General features: G+C 56.0%; 4 protein-coding genes across 4 annotated transcripts; 1 reads left to right on the top strand and 3 right to left on the bottom strand.

Moving 5' to 3' along the window:
• Nucleotides 1-2,540: 2,540 nt before the first annotated feature.
• INS49_007151 (uncharacterized protein) lies at nucleotides 2,541-4,110 on the top strand (the record flags this gene model as incomplete). The annotated part of the gene is made up of 2 exons (XM_043167916.1): nucleotides 2,541-3,412; nucleotides 3,486-4,110. The coding sequence occupies 2 exons, from the start codon at nucleotides 2,541-2,543 to the stop codon at nucleotides 4,108-4,110; spliced, it is 1,497 nt and encodes a 498-aa protein (XP_043029060.1).
• A 3,296-nt stretch (nucleotides 4,111-7,406) lies between these two features.
• Nucleotides 7,407-9,102, bottom strand: INS49_007150 (uncharacterized protein; the record flags this gene model as incomplete). Its single annotated transcript, XM_043167915.1, has 5 exons — nucleotides 7,407-8,054; nucleotides 8,120-8,444; nucleotides 8,498-8,677; nucleotides 8,738-8,850; nucleotides 8,905-9,102. 5 exons carry the CDS (start codon nucleotides 9,100-9,102, stop codon nucleotides 7,407-7,409), a joined length of 1,464 nt encoding a protein of 487 aa, XP_043029059.1.
• Nucleotides 9,103-11,453: 2,351 nt separating this feature from the next.
• INS49_007149 (uncharacterized protein) lies at nucleotides 11,454-11,869 on the bottom strand (the record flags this gene model as incomplete). The annotated part of the gene is made up of 2 exons (XM_043167914.1): nucleotides 11,454-11,637; nucleotides 11,706-11,869. The coding sequence occupies 2 exons, from the start codon at nucleotides 11,867-11,869 to the stop codon at nucleotides 11,454-11,456; spliced, it is 348 nt and encodes a 115-aa protein (XP_043029058.1).
• Nucleotides 11,870-13,112: 1,243 nt separating this feature from the next.
• Nucleotides 13,113-13,931, bottom strand: INS49_007148 (uncharacterized protein; the record flags this gene model as incomplete). The annotated part of the gene is made up of 3 exons (XM_043167913.1): nucleotides 13,113-13,375; nucleotides 13,455-13,786; nucleotides 13,873-13,931. 3 exons carry the CDS (start codon nucleotides 13,929-13,931, stop codon nucleotides 13,113-13,115), a joined length of 654 nt encoding a protein of 217 aa, XP_043029057.1.
• Between the last annotated feature and the right edge of the window lie 1,258 nt (nucleotides 13,932-15,189).

Here is a 15,189-nt window from a genome sequence, read left to right as displayed (position 1 = left end):
GACCAGCCAAGTTGGCTTTGGTGATGAAGCTTGAAGCGTGACGGCCGAGCACATGTCGCAGGAGGAGGAGAGAAGAGAGAGCGAGGGACGGAGAGGGCCCAGACTCCAGAGAGTCCAACTCAATGGGCTCGCATGATGCGGCCAGTGTGATGGCCCAGCAGCGGAAATGCAGGCAGTACACTAGGCCACAGGCTTCGTGTCAGCGCGTGCCAGCGAGCGTGGGAGATGGGATCTGGGGCAGGAGGAGCTGGCGATGGAGCTGCTGCTCGTGACGGGAAATGGGCGTGCTGGCGTGGTGGTCAATCGAGATGAGCGAGCTGAGGATGGCTGGATGGGAGGGGAAAGGGGCCATCAAGGAGGGAGGGCTGGGAGATTCATTGGCAGGGGTGCCGTGTCATTCACCAGCAGATGTTCAGGGTGCTGCGTCCAGTGGGAAGGCGCCAGCTCACGAGGGTGGGGCCCTTCCCTCAGCGCGCGGTCCCCACCCGCAACTGCCTTGGTTGTGCCCTGTCCGTGTCGCTGCAAGTTTAAAACCCAAAGCGGCCCCTCTCTGTGCCCAACTTCCCATCGTGCCCCCCTCCTCTTCTTCTCTCCCAACACACACACTGCACCCACAGCTCACCTCGCGTCCGGAGGCATTACTGCCCAACCCAGCAACGTCCACGCTGTTCCACACGGTTCCTCCTGCTGATCTCCCGCTGTTTTCGCCACTTCTTAACAACCTCTCCCATCGTTCCTGCTCGCTCGGGCTTGACTCGCTCCACTACTATCATCTTGCTCTCAAACAATCCCCCTTCTCGACCCAAAGGATATCTCTGTTTTGCTTTTGATCACAACCTCGTTCCACAAGGAGAACAAGCCTGTTCTGGAGAACTTTGCCGGTTGTGCTCGCGCCCCAAGGATATCAAACCTCTGCTGCCACTGCCGTGGTGCAGAGCAACAACAAATTCAGTTGTTCCACAAGGACCACGCGTGTATCATTCACCTTTGACAAATTCGTCAGGTGTTGATACCTTCAATCCCATTGGAATTTTGAGCAGCCGCTCTGGAGAGGATGACCACCGTTGTCACATCAGACCGTTCGGATACCATGTCTGGATACCACTTGGATAGAAGCGAAGTCCAAAGCCCTTCTAGGTATACTACACTTGCTTTTCCTTTGTCTTTCCCCTGGGAGGCGTATTTGTGTGCTTCTTGAGCCTGTCATGTCATGAGCCAAGTCTTGTTCAAACCACGAAACTGGATCCTTACCACAAACTTCCCGGACGGACAGGGAGACCCTCTCGGACCTCAGGACTAGAACCCTCATCCAGGAGCAATGGAGCCAAGGACTTTCTTTCTTGTACTGGACAATTGATTTTCCAATGGACATCACAACACATCCGGACAGGCTTCCCACGGGTTTCTTGATTCAAGAACCATACAAGGAAAATTGAAGCGCGGCCATGCGCTCGCATCACCAGATGCTCGTAAGTATCACCCTGAGCGTGCAGACTGCTATCAACAGGTTTTGCCCTGGATCAGTGGACTTTTTCTTCAGGACCACTTCAGTGCTATTTCCCCGGATACCCAAGGAGCAAATGGATTTCTCAAATGCTTGTTTTTCGACGACTCAGGAAGTGAACCCCTCTGTTTCCGTGGACGCATCGGCTACGTCCTTTTCCCAGGCCCACTGGAGGTTACTGGAGCCTCGAAGTCAGTTGAGGCACACCAACAGCTCGAAGCTCATGCGGCTTGGTCTGGTGGTGAGCCCCCTGACGTTGCAATCTAATTCTGATTGCTGTGCAGCCGCACGTGGATATCTTCCCGAAGGACTTGACCGTGGGAGTTCTTGGTCCCGGAGACCAGCACGCCAACCAAACCGCTCAAATGCTTTCCCTATCAGGACTCATTGTCTCTTTTCTGATTTCCGTCTCGGCCATTCCGGATGCACGCTGTGCTGTTTTCTTTCTGCGGACCAAGGCCTCGTTTATGTTGTCAGCTGGACTTCGACCCCTTGGGCAGGACGACCCAGCCGCAAATCGTCACTTCTCAGGCGTCCAGGAGCACGAAGCGTCATGAGTTTCATCCGTTTGATTCTGTTCCCGCCGTGCGCTCCTTTTCACGGCCCTGGACCTTGTTAACCCTGCCTGGATCAACCGGACCTCGAACGCCCCGCCATCTGGTCTATCGAGGAGTTCCTCCCAAGTTGGTCTGTAACAAACCCCACCTTGACGTTGGCCATTTGAACGTAGAAACTAACCTGTCTCCGCTACAGGAACAAAGTTGTTGCCAACTATGACATGTCTCGTTTTGTTTTTTGGTGTTTTCTTGTTCTCAAGCAACCGGGGTAGTGGAAAAAACAGCACACTAACCATGCAACCTGCGATTACAGTTATACTCAAGCCGGTGTTATGTCTCCCAACTCATCCGGGATCTTTCCTTTCTCTCAAACAGGACCATCAGCTGATCCTTCGGGATCAGCGTGGGACACTACGACAGTAGAAGGACCACAGAACTTCTTTGCAGACCAAGGAGAACCCGAGGATTACTCATTCACCATGGGCCACTTTACTGCCGGGAAACCCCAGACTTCTTCCGAGGACTTCCAGACCACATGGATGCCAGCTCCCACAGCTGAAGGTGGCAAGACTCACAAGGCTGAGCCTATGAGACGGATCTCGGTCCGAGGCCCTGCCAAGAGCCACCGGATCTCCAAGGCTTCCTCGAGCAAGAGCAAGCCAAGGCCCCAGTCAATCATGTCACAGGACGCTTCTATGGCGTCGAAATTTGACATCTCAGGTAATGCACACACGTTCCAGGATGGACCTCTTGGAAACGCCCGCATGATGGATGTTCCCCAATATCTCTACCAGCAGTCTGCCCCGATGACAACATCGCCGGAGATGGTCACGTCAGGCTTCTACCCCCAGATGGATGGTTTGCCTGTCAACGGACTGGCGTTCAGTGATTTCTCTGTGAACCAGCATGTGGACCCCAATGCGATCCCTCTGGACTTTGACACCAGCATGTCGGGTGGTTCACCCACTCACTCCTGGGACAACCTGAGCGAGGGCTCCTCGGCCTCAAAGGATGACGTCTGGCCGCTGGCCTTGCACAACTCGCCCCTGACGAGTGTTTCCTCCAACTCCCCAGCCCTTCAGTCACTGGACACATTCAGCCTAGGCGGACACGCCTCTCAACCCATGATGGGACCGGAGGACCTTGACGGCAGCATGATGCCTGCCATGGGAGACGACCAAATCTCTATGACCGGCTGGAATGGTCGCCGAACCGTCGGCGAAGGTGAGTCTGCGCGGGATCATCCACTCTACAAGAATGCGTATCCCAAGGCGGACGGCCTCTTCCACTGCCCATGGGAGGGACAAGCAAGCTGCAACCACAAGCCCGAGAAGCTCAAGTGCAACTACGAGTAAGTGACAGAAACACTTTGACTCTTCCGTATCCTGTATCCCGTCCTTGCGCACTAACGACCGATGTGACAGCAAATTTGTGGACTCGCACCTTAAGCCCTACCGCTGCAAGGTCGACTCATGCGAGAACGCCAGGTTCTCTTCTACCGCCTGTTTGCTGAGACATGAGCGTGAGGCCCACGCGATGCACGGACACGGAGACAAGCCCTACCTGTGCACCTATGAGGGATGTGACCGAGCTGTCCCTGGCAACGGATTCCCCCGTAACTGGAACCTGCGCGACCACATGCGCCGTGTCCACAACGACAACGGGTCCACGCTGGGCGCCCGCTCAGGACCCCCGTCGCCTAGCGGAAGCATCCCGAAGGACTCGTCCAAGACCAGGAAGAGGAAGAGTGAGCCAACTGGTAAGGCCCTGCCCGGCCGCAAGTCTCCCAAGCCGGTTATGGACTCGGAGATGCCCAAGGTCGAAGATGTCTCGATCAAGCTCCGAGGCGAGTGGGCCGAAATCCAGGCTGCCCTTCCTAACCTCGTTGCCGCGTTCCCCCAGGCGGATGACCGCTCGGTCTTGGACCACATCAACTTATTCAGGGACCGTCTGGATGCCATGACAAGGATCCACAATGATCTTTATGCCCACAACAACCCGGGTCTGGTCCAGCAGCAGTACAACCCTTTCGCTCAGCAATCCGGCTGAATGAATTTTGGTCAGTCTATTTTTTAAACGTCGACCTCGAAGGCGGACTGTATGCCACATTTTGAGTGACAGATATCTAACCATTGTACATATGACAGACGCCATTGGAGGAATTTGAAACACAGACTGCGAGTGCAAAAAAGCCGTCGACCCAGGACAGGATTTTGCCCATCATGAGATTGGGCTTCACCCATCATCCCCACGCTCCATGAGCTCAGGCCGTGTCGAGCGGGGATGAGGCTGGCCTCAAACCACTGCGCCGAGGAAGGCCCACTACCACGTGCGCCAACCGGAACTGCCCTTAGGGAGAAGATTATGCAGATCCGGCCCAGGTTTCAACCGCCTCCGGACTGGAAGATTCTCCCAGGGACTATCACACTGGCTTTGACACAGTCAAAGTCGCCTACCAGAGGATGACGCGCCGAGGACGCCGCCTCAAGGAGCGACCCAAAAAGGATATGGAAGCCGCCCAGCGCCACCGCGGGCGGCGATTGATTGTGTTGTGAAATTGATTGTTGTTGCATCGTTGCATTTGAGCACCAAAAAAAGAGAATGACTAATCTGCGTTCGAGGGATTTCGGTTCATGACGGGCATGTAAACACAACTAGAAGATTTTGTATCGAAGGGCAACCTTCGTTGGATGAACAGAACAAACCTGGGCAACAGCAACATTTTTGTTACATTTGGCTTATTCCCTTTTTCCTTTTGCTTTTTTTTCTCATGTCTCATGCGTGTTGGCGAGCTCGCACATTACTGTTTTGGTCATTGCTGTGTTTTTGAGGGATTTGATTTTGTGTTTGGGGATAAAAAAAGAATGAAAAAATACTTGGCGTCGAATCTTGTTTTCGATCTCGTCCCGTAGGCGTGTCATGTTCATGTAGTGACGTCCTCGTCGCGGGCGTCAACCAGCCTTCGTCGTCTCGGGCACGTCTGCGATCGTTCCGCAGCCCGAGTTCGCCGACGACGAAAGCGAGCAGCGAACAGAGGACGGCGATGACGAGCTCGAGCCCGTGCTCATGGCCAGCCTCATCGCCTCGGTGGTCCTCGCAACGGGTAGGGTAAGAAACTAAGTAACACGTGTGCACGTGTAAAGATGAGAATCGCGATGGTGTCGACGCGGAAAAAGGCTGTGCCAGACGGGGAGACAGACAACAGGCACCCCCTTTATATCCCTCACAACCCGAGGGAAGCCATGCCGTGTCTTATGTCTCATCTATGGCACCGACTTTTATTTTCTCGCCTCCCTTCCTTCGCACACCGACTGCCCCCAATTCCGGATGGGGCAGGGACGGGGCGACGATCCCCTACCGACCACTCAACCTCGCCTCGGGCCTGCCCGCGTCGCTCAACTTACACTGGTTGGCTGGGTCCCTGGGGCGGGTGGCAGTCGGGCACCGAAGGGGCCCCCTTCTTGAATGGACCGACTGCTCAGTGGCCCCCAGTTGCGCCGTCTCCTGCCGTCCTGGCCGTCTCGGCTGGGTTGGGCTGAGAGCTCTGGTGCGTTGGGCTCCATCGGCTCTCGCACTCTCACTCTCTCTTTGCCTTGTGCTGCTTATTCCCGACCGAACAACTGGGGCATTATGGATGGTAAGATGCGAGCTCCTACTATATTGGGTCTCGGAATTGAGCGGACAATGGGTTGTGGTCTACGCACGATACAGCACATACACCCACCCGTGGGACCCTTGACGGCCTGATTTGGACTGCAGGTGTCACATGGCCTTTGTGGAAGGGCGCTCTGTACGGGTCGGTTTCGTGAAGGGGCGACGTTGGGCTCCAGTGCATGCGTGCATGTCTTTCCTTTGCTCTGCTGCTCGTGGAACGGGGGACGGCGCTTACCTGCTTGCTTACCTTCACGGCGCGGCGGTCACCTTGGGCACGGTGATCAGCAGCCATGCAAGTCTGTCTGCGGTGGATGGAGGGCATGGAACGAGCTGTGTAGGTAGGTGTAGACAGGCCGACGGAGGGGGGCCACTGCGTAGGCTCACAAGCTGTCTGCTCATCAATGATCCTCACGAGAGAAGGGGAATAAACACTCTACCAATCCAGTCGGCCTCCTCCTTTCGCCACCTCGTCACCGAAGCCAACGGACCTCGCCCAAGGGTTTCATAGCACCGCACACACACCCAACAGCCATTTTCCCCATTCATCCCAAATCGTCCACCGAGGTCAGTCCACCCCCCCCCCCCCCCGACTCCCCAAGAAGTCGACACCTCCCTTCGTGTGGTAGTAGCGCGGTTTCAACAACCCCCCCCCCCAAGCCTAGGGTTCGTCCGAAAGGGCCCTCGGCCGTCACGCGGAACGAGTCCCATGGCAGAGAGCCCCTCCACAACGGGCGGGTTTGCGATTGGGCGGGTCCGATGTTTCGCAACTTGGGACGAACCGAATTTAGAAGCGGATGCTGCGGCGGGCGGAGGGAAAGAGGAGGGAACCATCAAACGGAAGGGGCGGCAGGCGAGGAGAGTGACTGACAGACGTCACCTGGTTCGGTGAATGGCTTCCATTTCATTTTTGGGGGCTTGGGAGGGGCGTGTGCCGTCTAGCCGGGGCCGGCTAGGTGATGGCTTCTATGGGAGAAGAGAACACAGGTCAGACGCCACTCACCTATCCCCGAAGGGAGGTACTGAGATTCTTGATCTGCCTGCTTCGGTCTGGATATTGTGGCCGTGATGGTTTGGCGTCGTGAACAGCACCTGAAGAGATCGTGGTGACGGCAGCACCACACATACACACATTGCTGGGCCCAGACTATTGTAGCGAATAATCTTTTCCGATTTGGATTATTAGGTTGGTAGCTATCTAAATGGTATCTAGACCAACAGACACATGCCGTTAAGACCTTGCTTCGTTGTAGCGTAAGGTGCGCGAGCACCAAGGAGCGACTGGCTGCCTGAGCAGCAGCAGCGAACCGAGAGCAAACCCCTCTCCTCCTGCTCTCCAAGTCTCCAAAGCTCTCTGAGTAGGTAGGTACTCTCGAGGGTCCTCAACTCGCGGACCAAACCCGCGAGTGACCCGGCACAGCATCTGCTGTGCGGCCGGACTTCCTCTCGCCCTCGCCCCCCTCTTGTTGCCTAAGCCGGTCTCGACCAGCCACGGGGGTGTGCAACGGAAGCATTTCTCATCTCCCTCCTGCCTGAGAGGAGAGGAGAGAGAAAAAGACTTCCAAAGGAAGGACTTTCGCGTATAGGACTGACTACCTTTTACTGTGGCGAAATTTGAATCGTCCATGAATAAATTTCTTCGCGGGAGGAGGAGGAACCACGCCTTGGCTTCCCCTTTCCCCGTCTTTCCCCCTTCACCCATTACCGAACGCGCTCTTCCGCGCCTTGTGCACGCTGATGTGCCCGTCCTCGTGCGGGATGAACTGGTACACGCTGCTCATGTGCTTCACCGCCTCGCCCTCGCTCGCGAAGCTCGCGTCCAGCACCGCCGTCCCGATCCGCGGCAGCGGCTTGTTGAGGTCCGGCCGCTGCGAGCTGGCCGTGCTGGCGCGCGGGCTCTTGGCCACCCTCAGGGGCGCGGGCACGGCCGAGGCGGCCGAGGCCACCGAGAGGTTGTCGTCGGCCGTGGTAGTGTTATTGGTGGTGGTTGTGTTGGTGGTGGTGGTTGTGTTGGTGGTGATGGTCGGCAGGGCCGTCCCGGTCTGCAGCGTCGAGGCGGTGCGCGGCGGCCGGGTCGGCGTCGGCATGCCCGGAATCGGCGGCCGCGGCTGCATCTGCAGGACCAGGCCCGAGGCCGACTCGATGTCCTGGAAGGTGGCTGTCGAGTCCCTCTCGGTCACGAGCCAGAAGTCGGGCTCGAGCCCCTTGCCTGCTGCCGACGGCCTGTCGAAGGGGTCCCTGCGGCTTTCTGACTGCTTGGACAACCAGTACCTCGGGTTCTCGAGCATGATGGGTAGGTAGCGGGCGACGAAAGGCTTGATGGCGGGGACGGAAGCACAGATCTGTTGATGTTGGCTGTGAGTTTCTTTGTCTTTCGTGGTGTGGACCTTTCAGAGGGGTGACTTACGATGCCAATGTACAGCTCAAGTGCGCTGACGATGATGATGTTGTATGCATTCCATGTCAAGTCGCGGGTGGGATCCGTGAGCGTGATGTGAAACATATAGGTCCTCACGGCGCCTGCTGCTGTGACGAAGAGACCACCCGTGAACAGGCTGACAATGATGATTTGTTGCTTCCTTGGTAGCTTGAGCCGGACTACGTATGGGATTGGGAGCATGACAATGAGGAAGTCGGTTGTGGTGTTGATGCATCCAGCAGCCAGCAGGTGCAACTCCTCGTTGATACACTTCTGCGGGACGAAGGAAAGCGTCCAATAGTCTGAGACTGGTCTGCTGGTTGGTCAGCGGGAAGTTCTTATTGCATGCGAGTAGGAGAGACGGACCGGCATTGAAAGGTCGTGATGAAGAAGAATATCAAACCATCTGTAAGAACCACAGCTGCCAGTGCCAGCACAACGTATCTGTAGCGGCTCCTGTCCGCGGATACCACTCGGTAAATGAGCGATAGCATGGACAGCTTGGTCAGCGATGTGGCGACGTCAAACAACAGCTGGTTTGCCAGGCTGAACGGGGCGTTGTTAGCAAACGGTATTGATGACAGTCTTATGCGAGCAAAATCCTACCTGAACTGCAGACTCGGCTTGGTCAACTCTATTGGTACATCCCAAACGTGAGTGCTCCAGCCGAATTTCCACATGGCAACGAACGAGAGCACAGCAAAGGCCGCCGTAGGTATCTGTTTGCTCGTCAGCCCCGGCTCAGAGGATAGAGTCGACCAAGGGGACCATACGTAGGCGAATATTATAAGCACATCATCCAGCCCGAAGCCCCTCGATATCCGCACGCGGGTGTATATGCGGACGATGAGGATGAGAGTGACGAGCGCAAGCAGCACGGAGACGACGATGGTCGCCGCCGGCCCTCTCCTCTCCGGGTTGGCATAGTTGGGCGTGGGCCAGTTCTGCAGGGCGGACAGAGGGAAAAGCATTGTCGTTTTGCTTTGATGACGGCCAGCTACCTACACGCCGAGCGGGGGAGAGACTCGGTGCGGGCAGCTGAGAAGCTTTTCGAAGAAGGGAGAAAAGTGGCGAGGCTTCTAGAGGAAAGAAAAAAGGCCGGCGGAAGAAGGGGATGTGGTGGGATGGAACGGCCTCTTTCAAGCAAACATCAAGACGAACATGTTCATGATCGGCCGTCTACGTCTGCACCACCGAGTCAGTCCTGACATTTGGGGACTGAGAAAGGGTTTCGTAAGAGAAAGGGTATGTGCTCATCCGGTCGTCTAGTGGCTTGTGTAGTACTTCAGACAGAAAACGGAAGGGGGGGGGGGCGAAGGCGGCGGTGTTGCGTTTGATACCAAGGGCCCATGTGGGTGGGAGGTAGAACATCATTCGGACGTAGTCCCTGTTCAGTCAAGGGCCCTGCCTCTTCGGCTCCGGATGAAATAGCATGAAGTGATACTATCCACGAGACCGTAGTTCATCAGTTGACACTAGCAGACAACTGCTGACGGGCGTTCCAACAACCTGAGGGAGGGGGATTTGACGTGAACGGGAAGGAAGGACAGGGCCCAGCATGTTGGCAGCTACTTGATGGTGCCACATCCTTGGTGACGAGCACGGATGCCTGTGCGTAAGAGAGAATGCTACAATGGATGTCATGAGGCACACCCCCCCCCCCCTAGAAGTGGGCAGCTGCGGACTGGTCAGTTTAGTCTTCTGTATGGGGATCGAGTGACGCACGGTACTGGTGTCAGCCACACATCTTGACCCTTGGCTACTCCATCTTGTGCGTTCGGTTCTCACGGTATCCGATACAACAGGTTTTCTTTTCCATGATGGAGGTGGTATTGTTCCAGATAAGGTAGGCTGTATCTTGTTTCGCGCTGTGGGTGAGTTGTCGTCCTGATGCCGCCGGCCACGTTTTCTCCGATTTGTGGTGTCCGTCCAGATTGTCCAGATTCTCCCCTCGGTCAGTGCCGAACCAGATCGAAGACACATGCACAGCCAGCACACCCGGGAGCCTCGCGGTCTACCACATTTGGCAGCCCTTGGTTGTTTTCTGTTTTGCGCATTAATGGCTATGCTATGGAAGGGCCAGCACCAGGAGTGCGGTCCAGAATATCTGGGGATGTGGCCAGGGGAGCGGGATCGCATATTAGCCTCCGGTAGTTGGCAGCTCCTCAGCGTTTCAAGCAGCGCACGGCCGGTGTTCGTGGTGGTCAAACTCGCCTAGCTTGACCTTAGTGTGGATATGTCACACGGCTAGGAGCGTAATTGAAATCTTGGGAAACGATGGTTGCGGTCCAGACAAACATAGCGAAACGCCCCAAGAATGTGGCACTCAGCTAACAGTCTTGCTGCGTCACCCAGCAGCACCCACCGATGTCTGCCGCAGGCTCTGAGGCTCTGGTGCGGTGTTGTGAGGTGGGCCTGCCAATACTCTTGCAAAGTCGTATTGGCGTGTCCTGATCGGAGCACGCTTGGACTTTGATGTTACCTTCGTAAAGTGTGGGAATTACAGACACGATCCGTCCAGTCGCGAATCTCTGCTCTCCACTTTTCCTTCCCTCTCTCCAGCAGGTGGACACATCGGAAGCGGGAGGCGTGTTCCCTTCCTTGGAGACCGATGCTTAGCTATCTTGGAATCGAGGCAGTGTGTAGGTGGTGTGCTGTATCTTGACACCGGATCTCAAATGCTTCGCCGTTCGTAGCGTTTCAATAGAGGCGAACCTATATGAAAACATGCGGTGAATCGAACGTGGTGGTGGTGGCCTTCGGGTCATAACTGGGTTTGGCCTAGCCTCTCTTAACTTTCGGCAGCGGGCCACTGCGCAGACCCAAAAAAAGAGCAGAGCACGAACACCCTCCATAGCATATCGATCGATGCGTGGGGAGGACTCCAACAGTCACGGTCTCCCTTTTAGAATCTGCGATGCGAGAAGCTTATTCTCCCCAAATTTTCCCCTCCGACTTCCTGGGATAAGGGCTTAGACGCTGCCAACACTCACCCGCCCATAGTATTGGCGTCGAGGCAGTCGAGACCGCCCTCGACTCGACGGGGAGGCGTGGAAACAGATCCCATGAGCCGCCATCTTATTGTTCGGGGCATTCTGCATGACGGCTGACCGAGATCATCGGAGATTTTATGACTGTCGTATCGCATTCGTCCCTCGGGTGCCATCCCAGCCATCGTTGTCCAACGGTTTTCAAGGTTCCTGCTGCACGTCAGCGGCCCTTGTCGCCGTATCTGAGATGGGGCCTTCCGGACCCGAAGCAGTCCAGAACTGGCGAGTCCGCATGGCCAATTGGAGAGGTGCTCGATGCCTGCCCTCGCGGCTCACCGAGACGGGCTCTCCGCGTGGACCAGGTGCTGGGATGGGTATCGAGCAAGGTGAGTGAGTGCCCACCAGAGAGAGAGGCCCTGAGGAGACAAACCCTGAACGTGGGAGCCCGGGTTTCGGAAGATGGAGGCCCTTGTGAAGATCATCGGCGCCCACGCCCACGCCCACGCCCACCCATCACTTAGGAAACGCCTATCGGTGAGTGGCCCGCCGTCGCCAACAGCCGTTTCAGACCCGCAGGCCCTCACAAGCTGCCGTCGCCCGCAGCGAGGGACTCGACGTGAAGAGCCAATCGCTTTCCGCCGTCGAGTTTGACAATCGGGGGTTCCCTCGACAGCCTCGTTCCCGCGGAGATCAAGAGCTTGTGCTGGCCCTTGCCAGGCCTCGTGCTGAACGGTTTGTGGGAACGCATGATGACAGATGCCAGTGATCTGCGAACTGTAACCAGCTACTCCAGCATGTGCTAGCTGCGTGGTCTAGCTCCCTCTTCTCGGACTTGGGAAACTCCAACCTGCACGCCATGGCTCATGCTAAGATGCCCTGCGTGCCGGTAAACCCCACCAAGCTTCACGGCAGTGTTGGGTGAGGTGACCGTGTCGCGTGGTTGGTGGCCCGGCCAAAGGGGCCCGAGGTGCACGCGATGCTGCGGTGGGGATTTACTGTGCCCGCCGCCGGCCATGGCGACCAACTTCTTGGTCTCGATACTGTAGATAAGCAGCGTGGCATCTTGGAGTGTACACCGTCCGGTCGATGCCCCATGAGTTCGTGGGGTTGCGACGTGACCCTGGTGCTGAGACGCCTTGCTTGAGACGCGCCGAGCAGCAGTGAGTTGGCAAGCCTCAGGATCGTAGACGTCAGTAATCGGCTATCCTGAGTGGCCTGCTGGCTGTCGGCACGATGAGCTGAATTGCCACCGGAAATTAATTTGTCCCCGAGCATCATGGCGGAAATCTAGCTGGTATAGATTCCCTATATCATATTCTCTTGGAAGGTGCGGTAGCAGCTGCTGCGTTCAAGATCTCTTTCGCCACTGGGACATGCCTGACCGCCAGGATCCAGGTTCACTATGATCGCCTCCAGTCGCATCTGCGGCCATATGGCTTCTCATTCCCGTTGCGAGTGCCTTACCTGACATCCGAGCGAGGAAAGGCATCACGGCCCGACGACAACGGCTTCAAGGATGAGCGAGGCCCACTCAAGGCACACACGGACATGAAGCTGCAAGTGCGGGTCCTTTCTCATTACCAACGATGAAACCAGTGGCTCGTGGAGGCCTGTCTTCGGGAGTGATGTGAGTCGGGACTCGTCAGAAGGTGGGGAGACCGTTAGAAAAACTGCCTGGCACTGCAACCTCGTCTACGATTAGGGGGGCCCACTTGTGTTTGGGAACAGTGGTAACCACATCAGTGGGGTAGTACGATGCGATGCGACGGTTCGCACCAATCGCGATTTGCCTGATGTGGATGGAGACACGCATGGAAATTCTTCACAGGCGACCAAGAAGGGAAAGCAGAGAGAGGTTTTGATCGGCTCTCAGAGAGTCCAAGTCGAGTCTCGTTCATTGTGATTGTCTAGCTGGAGTGTACCGCCATAGCATCCGGGGATGCCGATCTTCCGAAAGTTGCAAAGACCTCCATCACAAATCCGACGCAAACTTAGTAGAGACGCTTGGGGGGAGACATGGAAGCCTTGATGGTCAGGCTTCCAACGTTCTGCCAGCCCTTCTTCAGCAGGGAGACGAGGTAGTTGATGGCAAGCATGATGTTGCCGATCAGCTCCTCCTGGTCCATGCCGACGTTGCCAACGGCGACACCCATGCAGAGCACCTTCTTCAGCTGGAACTTGATGGTGGACTTGACCTCGGTGATCTTGTCGGTGAGGTTGTCGGCGTGGGAGACGGGGGTGGGGAACTTGCCGGCTGTTCGGTTTGTCAGTGTTTATGGTCTTCTCTCGTTTCTTCCCCAACCCAGGAGGCTCAAAAGTGGAATGTTGCGTACCCTTAGACAGACCAGGACCCAAGAGACGAGGAATCTGCTTGATCAAGGTGTCGGAAGCGATGAAGGCATCGTACTTGCGGGCGAGCTTCTTGATGAGCTTCTTGTTCTTGTTCAGCTTCTTCAGGTCGTCGGCGGACATGGCGTCGACACCACCGTGCTTGGCACGGTCGATATCGTGCTGGTCACCCAAGATGCAGATGGACATGTTGGGGCGAGGCACGGAGGGCAGCTTGATGGTGCCGGAGAAACGCTTGTCGCGCTGAGGGTCATAGTTCTTGAGGCCGATCTGGAGCTCGACGGTTTCAAGGAAGTTACGCTTCTTCTCAGTCGTCCTGATGTTTTCATTGTCGTCAGCGGTTGAGGTTTCAAGAGAAGATCGTGAAAGTTGCCACGCACGAGGGGGAGGGCTGGTACTCACGAGTAGTCGAGGAGCTCGACAACATTCTGGCGCACTCCGGCGACCGTGATCTTGGACATCTTGACGGTCTTCCAATAGAATTCTAAAGGTTCTAATGGTGAGGATTGTTGCGCCTTGTTGTTGACGAAGGTTCGTTGATGAGGTTGGTTTGGTGGAGCGAGAGAGCTAGTGAAGATTTTTGGGGCGACAGCGACTTTTCAATTTGGCAGTGGGGTTAACGCTGATTGGTCAAGCCAAGTGGGTCTGCATCACGTGACTCAAGACGGGTTCATACCGAAATTGAGGATTGAAGACATCGGGAAATGCGAATCACCAGCGTCGAGAATCACGTCGGTTCATTGATTTGGCATATGAGTGAGTGTAATTTGCAAGATCTATGAAGTAGTGACAGACAATTGAGGGTCGTCATCACACAAGGCCTTGTGCGACAAGGTCATCGAGGGGATCATCCCAAGAATTGTGTCCCTCAAGAATTCCCCCACAGGACATCTGAAGGCTAGCTTAGTATCCCATAAGAGGTAATCCCGTGATGGACTGTCCATGGCAGATTATCCTACGGCAGTCTGTCCCACACCGGGTTGTCCCATGGTAAGTTATTCGGCAGGTGGTCTCCAAGAAGAGATCCCAGCAGGTTCTGCCACATGACGGTATCCCAGATGAGGTTATCCTGCAAAAGGTTGCTCCAGAGGAAATGATCAAGTGAGGTTATCCCGTGACATGTTTCCCATAGTAGATTGTCCCTCAGCAGGGGACCTAGATATCAACAGCAGATCCCCGGCAGCCTCATTTCGAACAAACGTGCTGACGACGACGAAAACAACAGGGTATCCCACAGGAGGCTATCCTATAGGAGGCTATCCCATAGGAGGTGGTCCCATAGGAGATTGTCCTTCACCTGGTAGTAGGTTACCCCATAGGAGCCCTGGAGGTCGTCCCGCAAGAGCCATCCGAAGGCACACCATCTCGATGGGTGCTATCCCACTACGCGACGGTAGGACATCAAGGAGGCAATACTCCGGTCTGCCAAGGTGACTCCCACGATGCAGCAAGCACTCATGCACGCACACCTGGGGTGCCCTGACTGCAAATTCTTCCCACGGCACACGCAAGACCAGAAAGTCCTGCAATGACCTCGACACGGGCGCGACGCTCCCGCAGTGGTCGGCAGACATTCGCAACACCGCGACGAGCAGGGCAGAATCTGCAGGCATTTTCACACGCGTCGAGTGGGTCGCTCATTTCCTACGCAAGAACTACTGCCCTCTCAAAACCATGACTACCACATCCTACATACGTTGGCATGTCGCGACCACCCCA

The sequence above is a fragment of the Diaporthe citri genome (genome assembly GCF_014595645.1).
Source record: "Diaporthe citri strain NFHF-8-4 chromosome Unknown scaffold_2, whole genome shotgun sequence".
Lineage (NCBI taxonomy): Eukaryota > Fungi > Ascomycota > Sordariomycetes > Diaporthales > Diaporthaceae > Diaporthe > Diaporthe citri.
The sequence above is the reverse complement of the archived record's forward strand: the minus strand, read 5'-3'. Positions and strand labels throughout refer to the sequence as shown.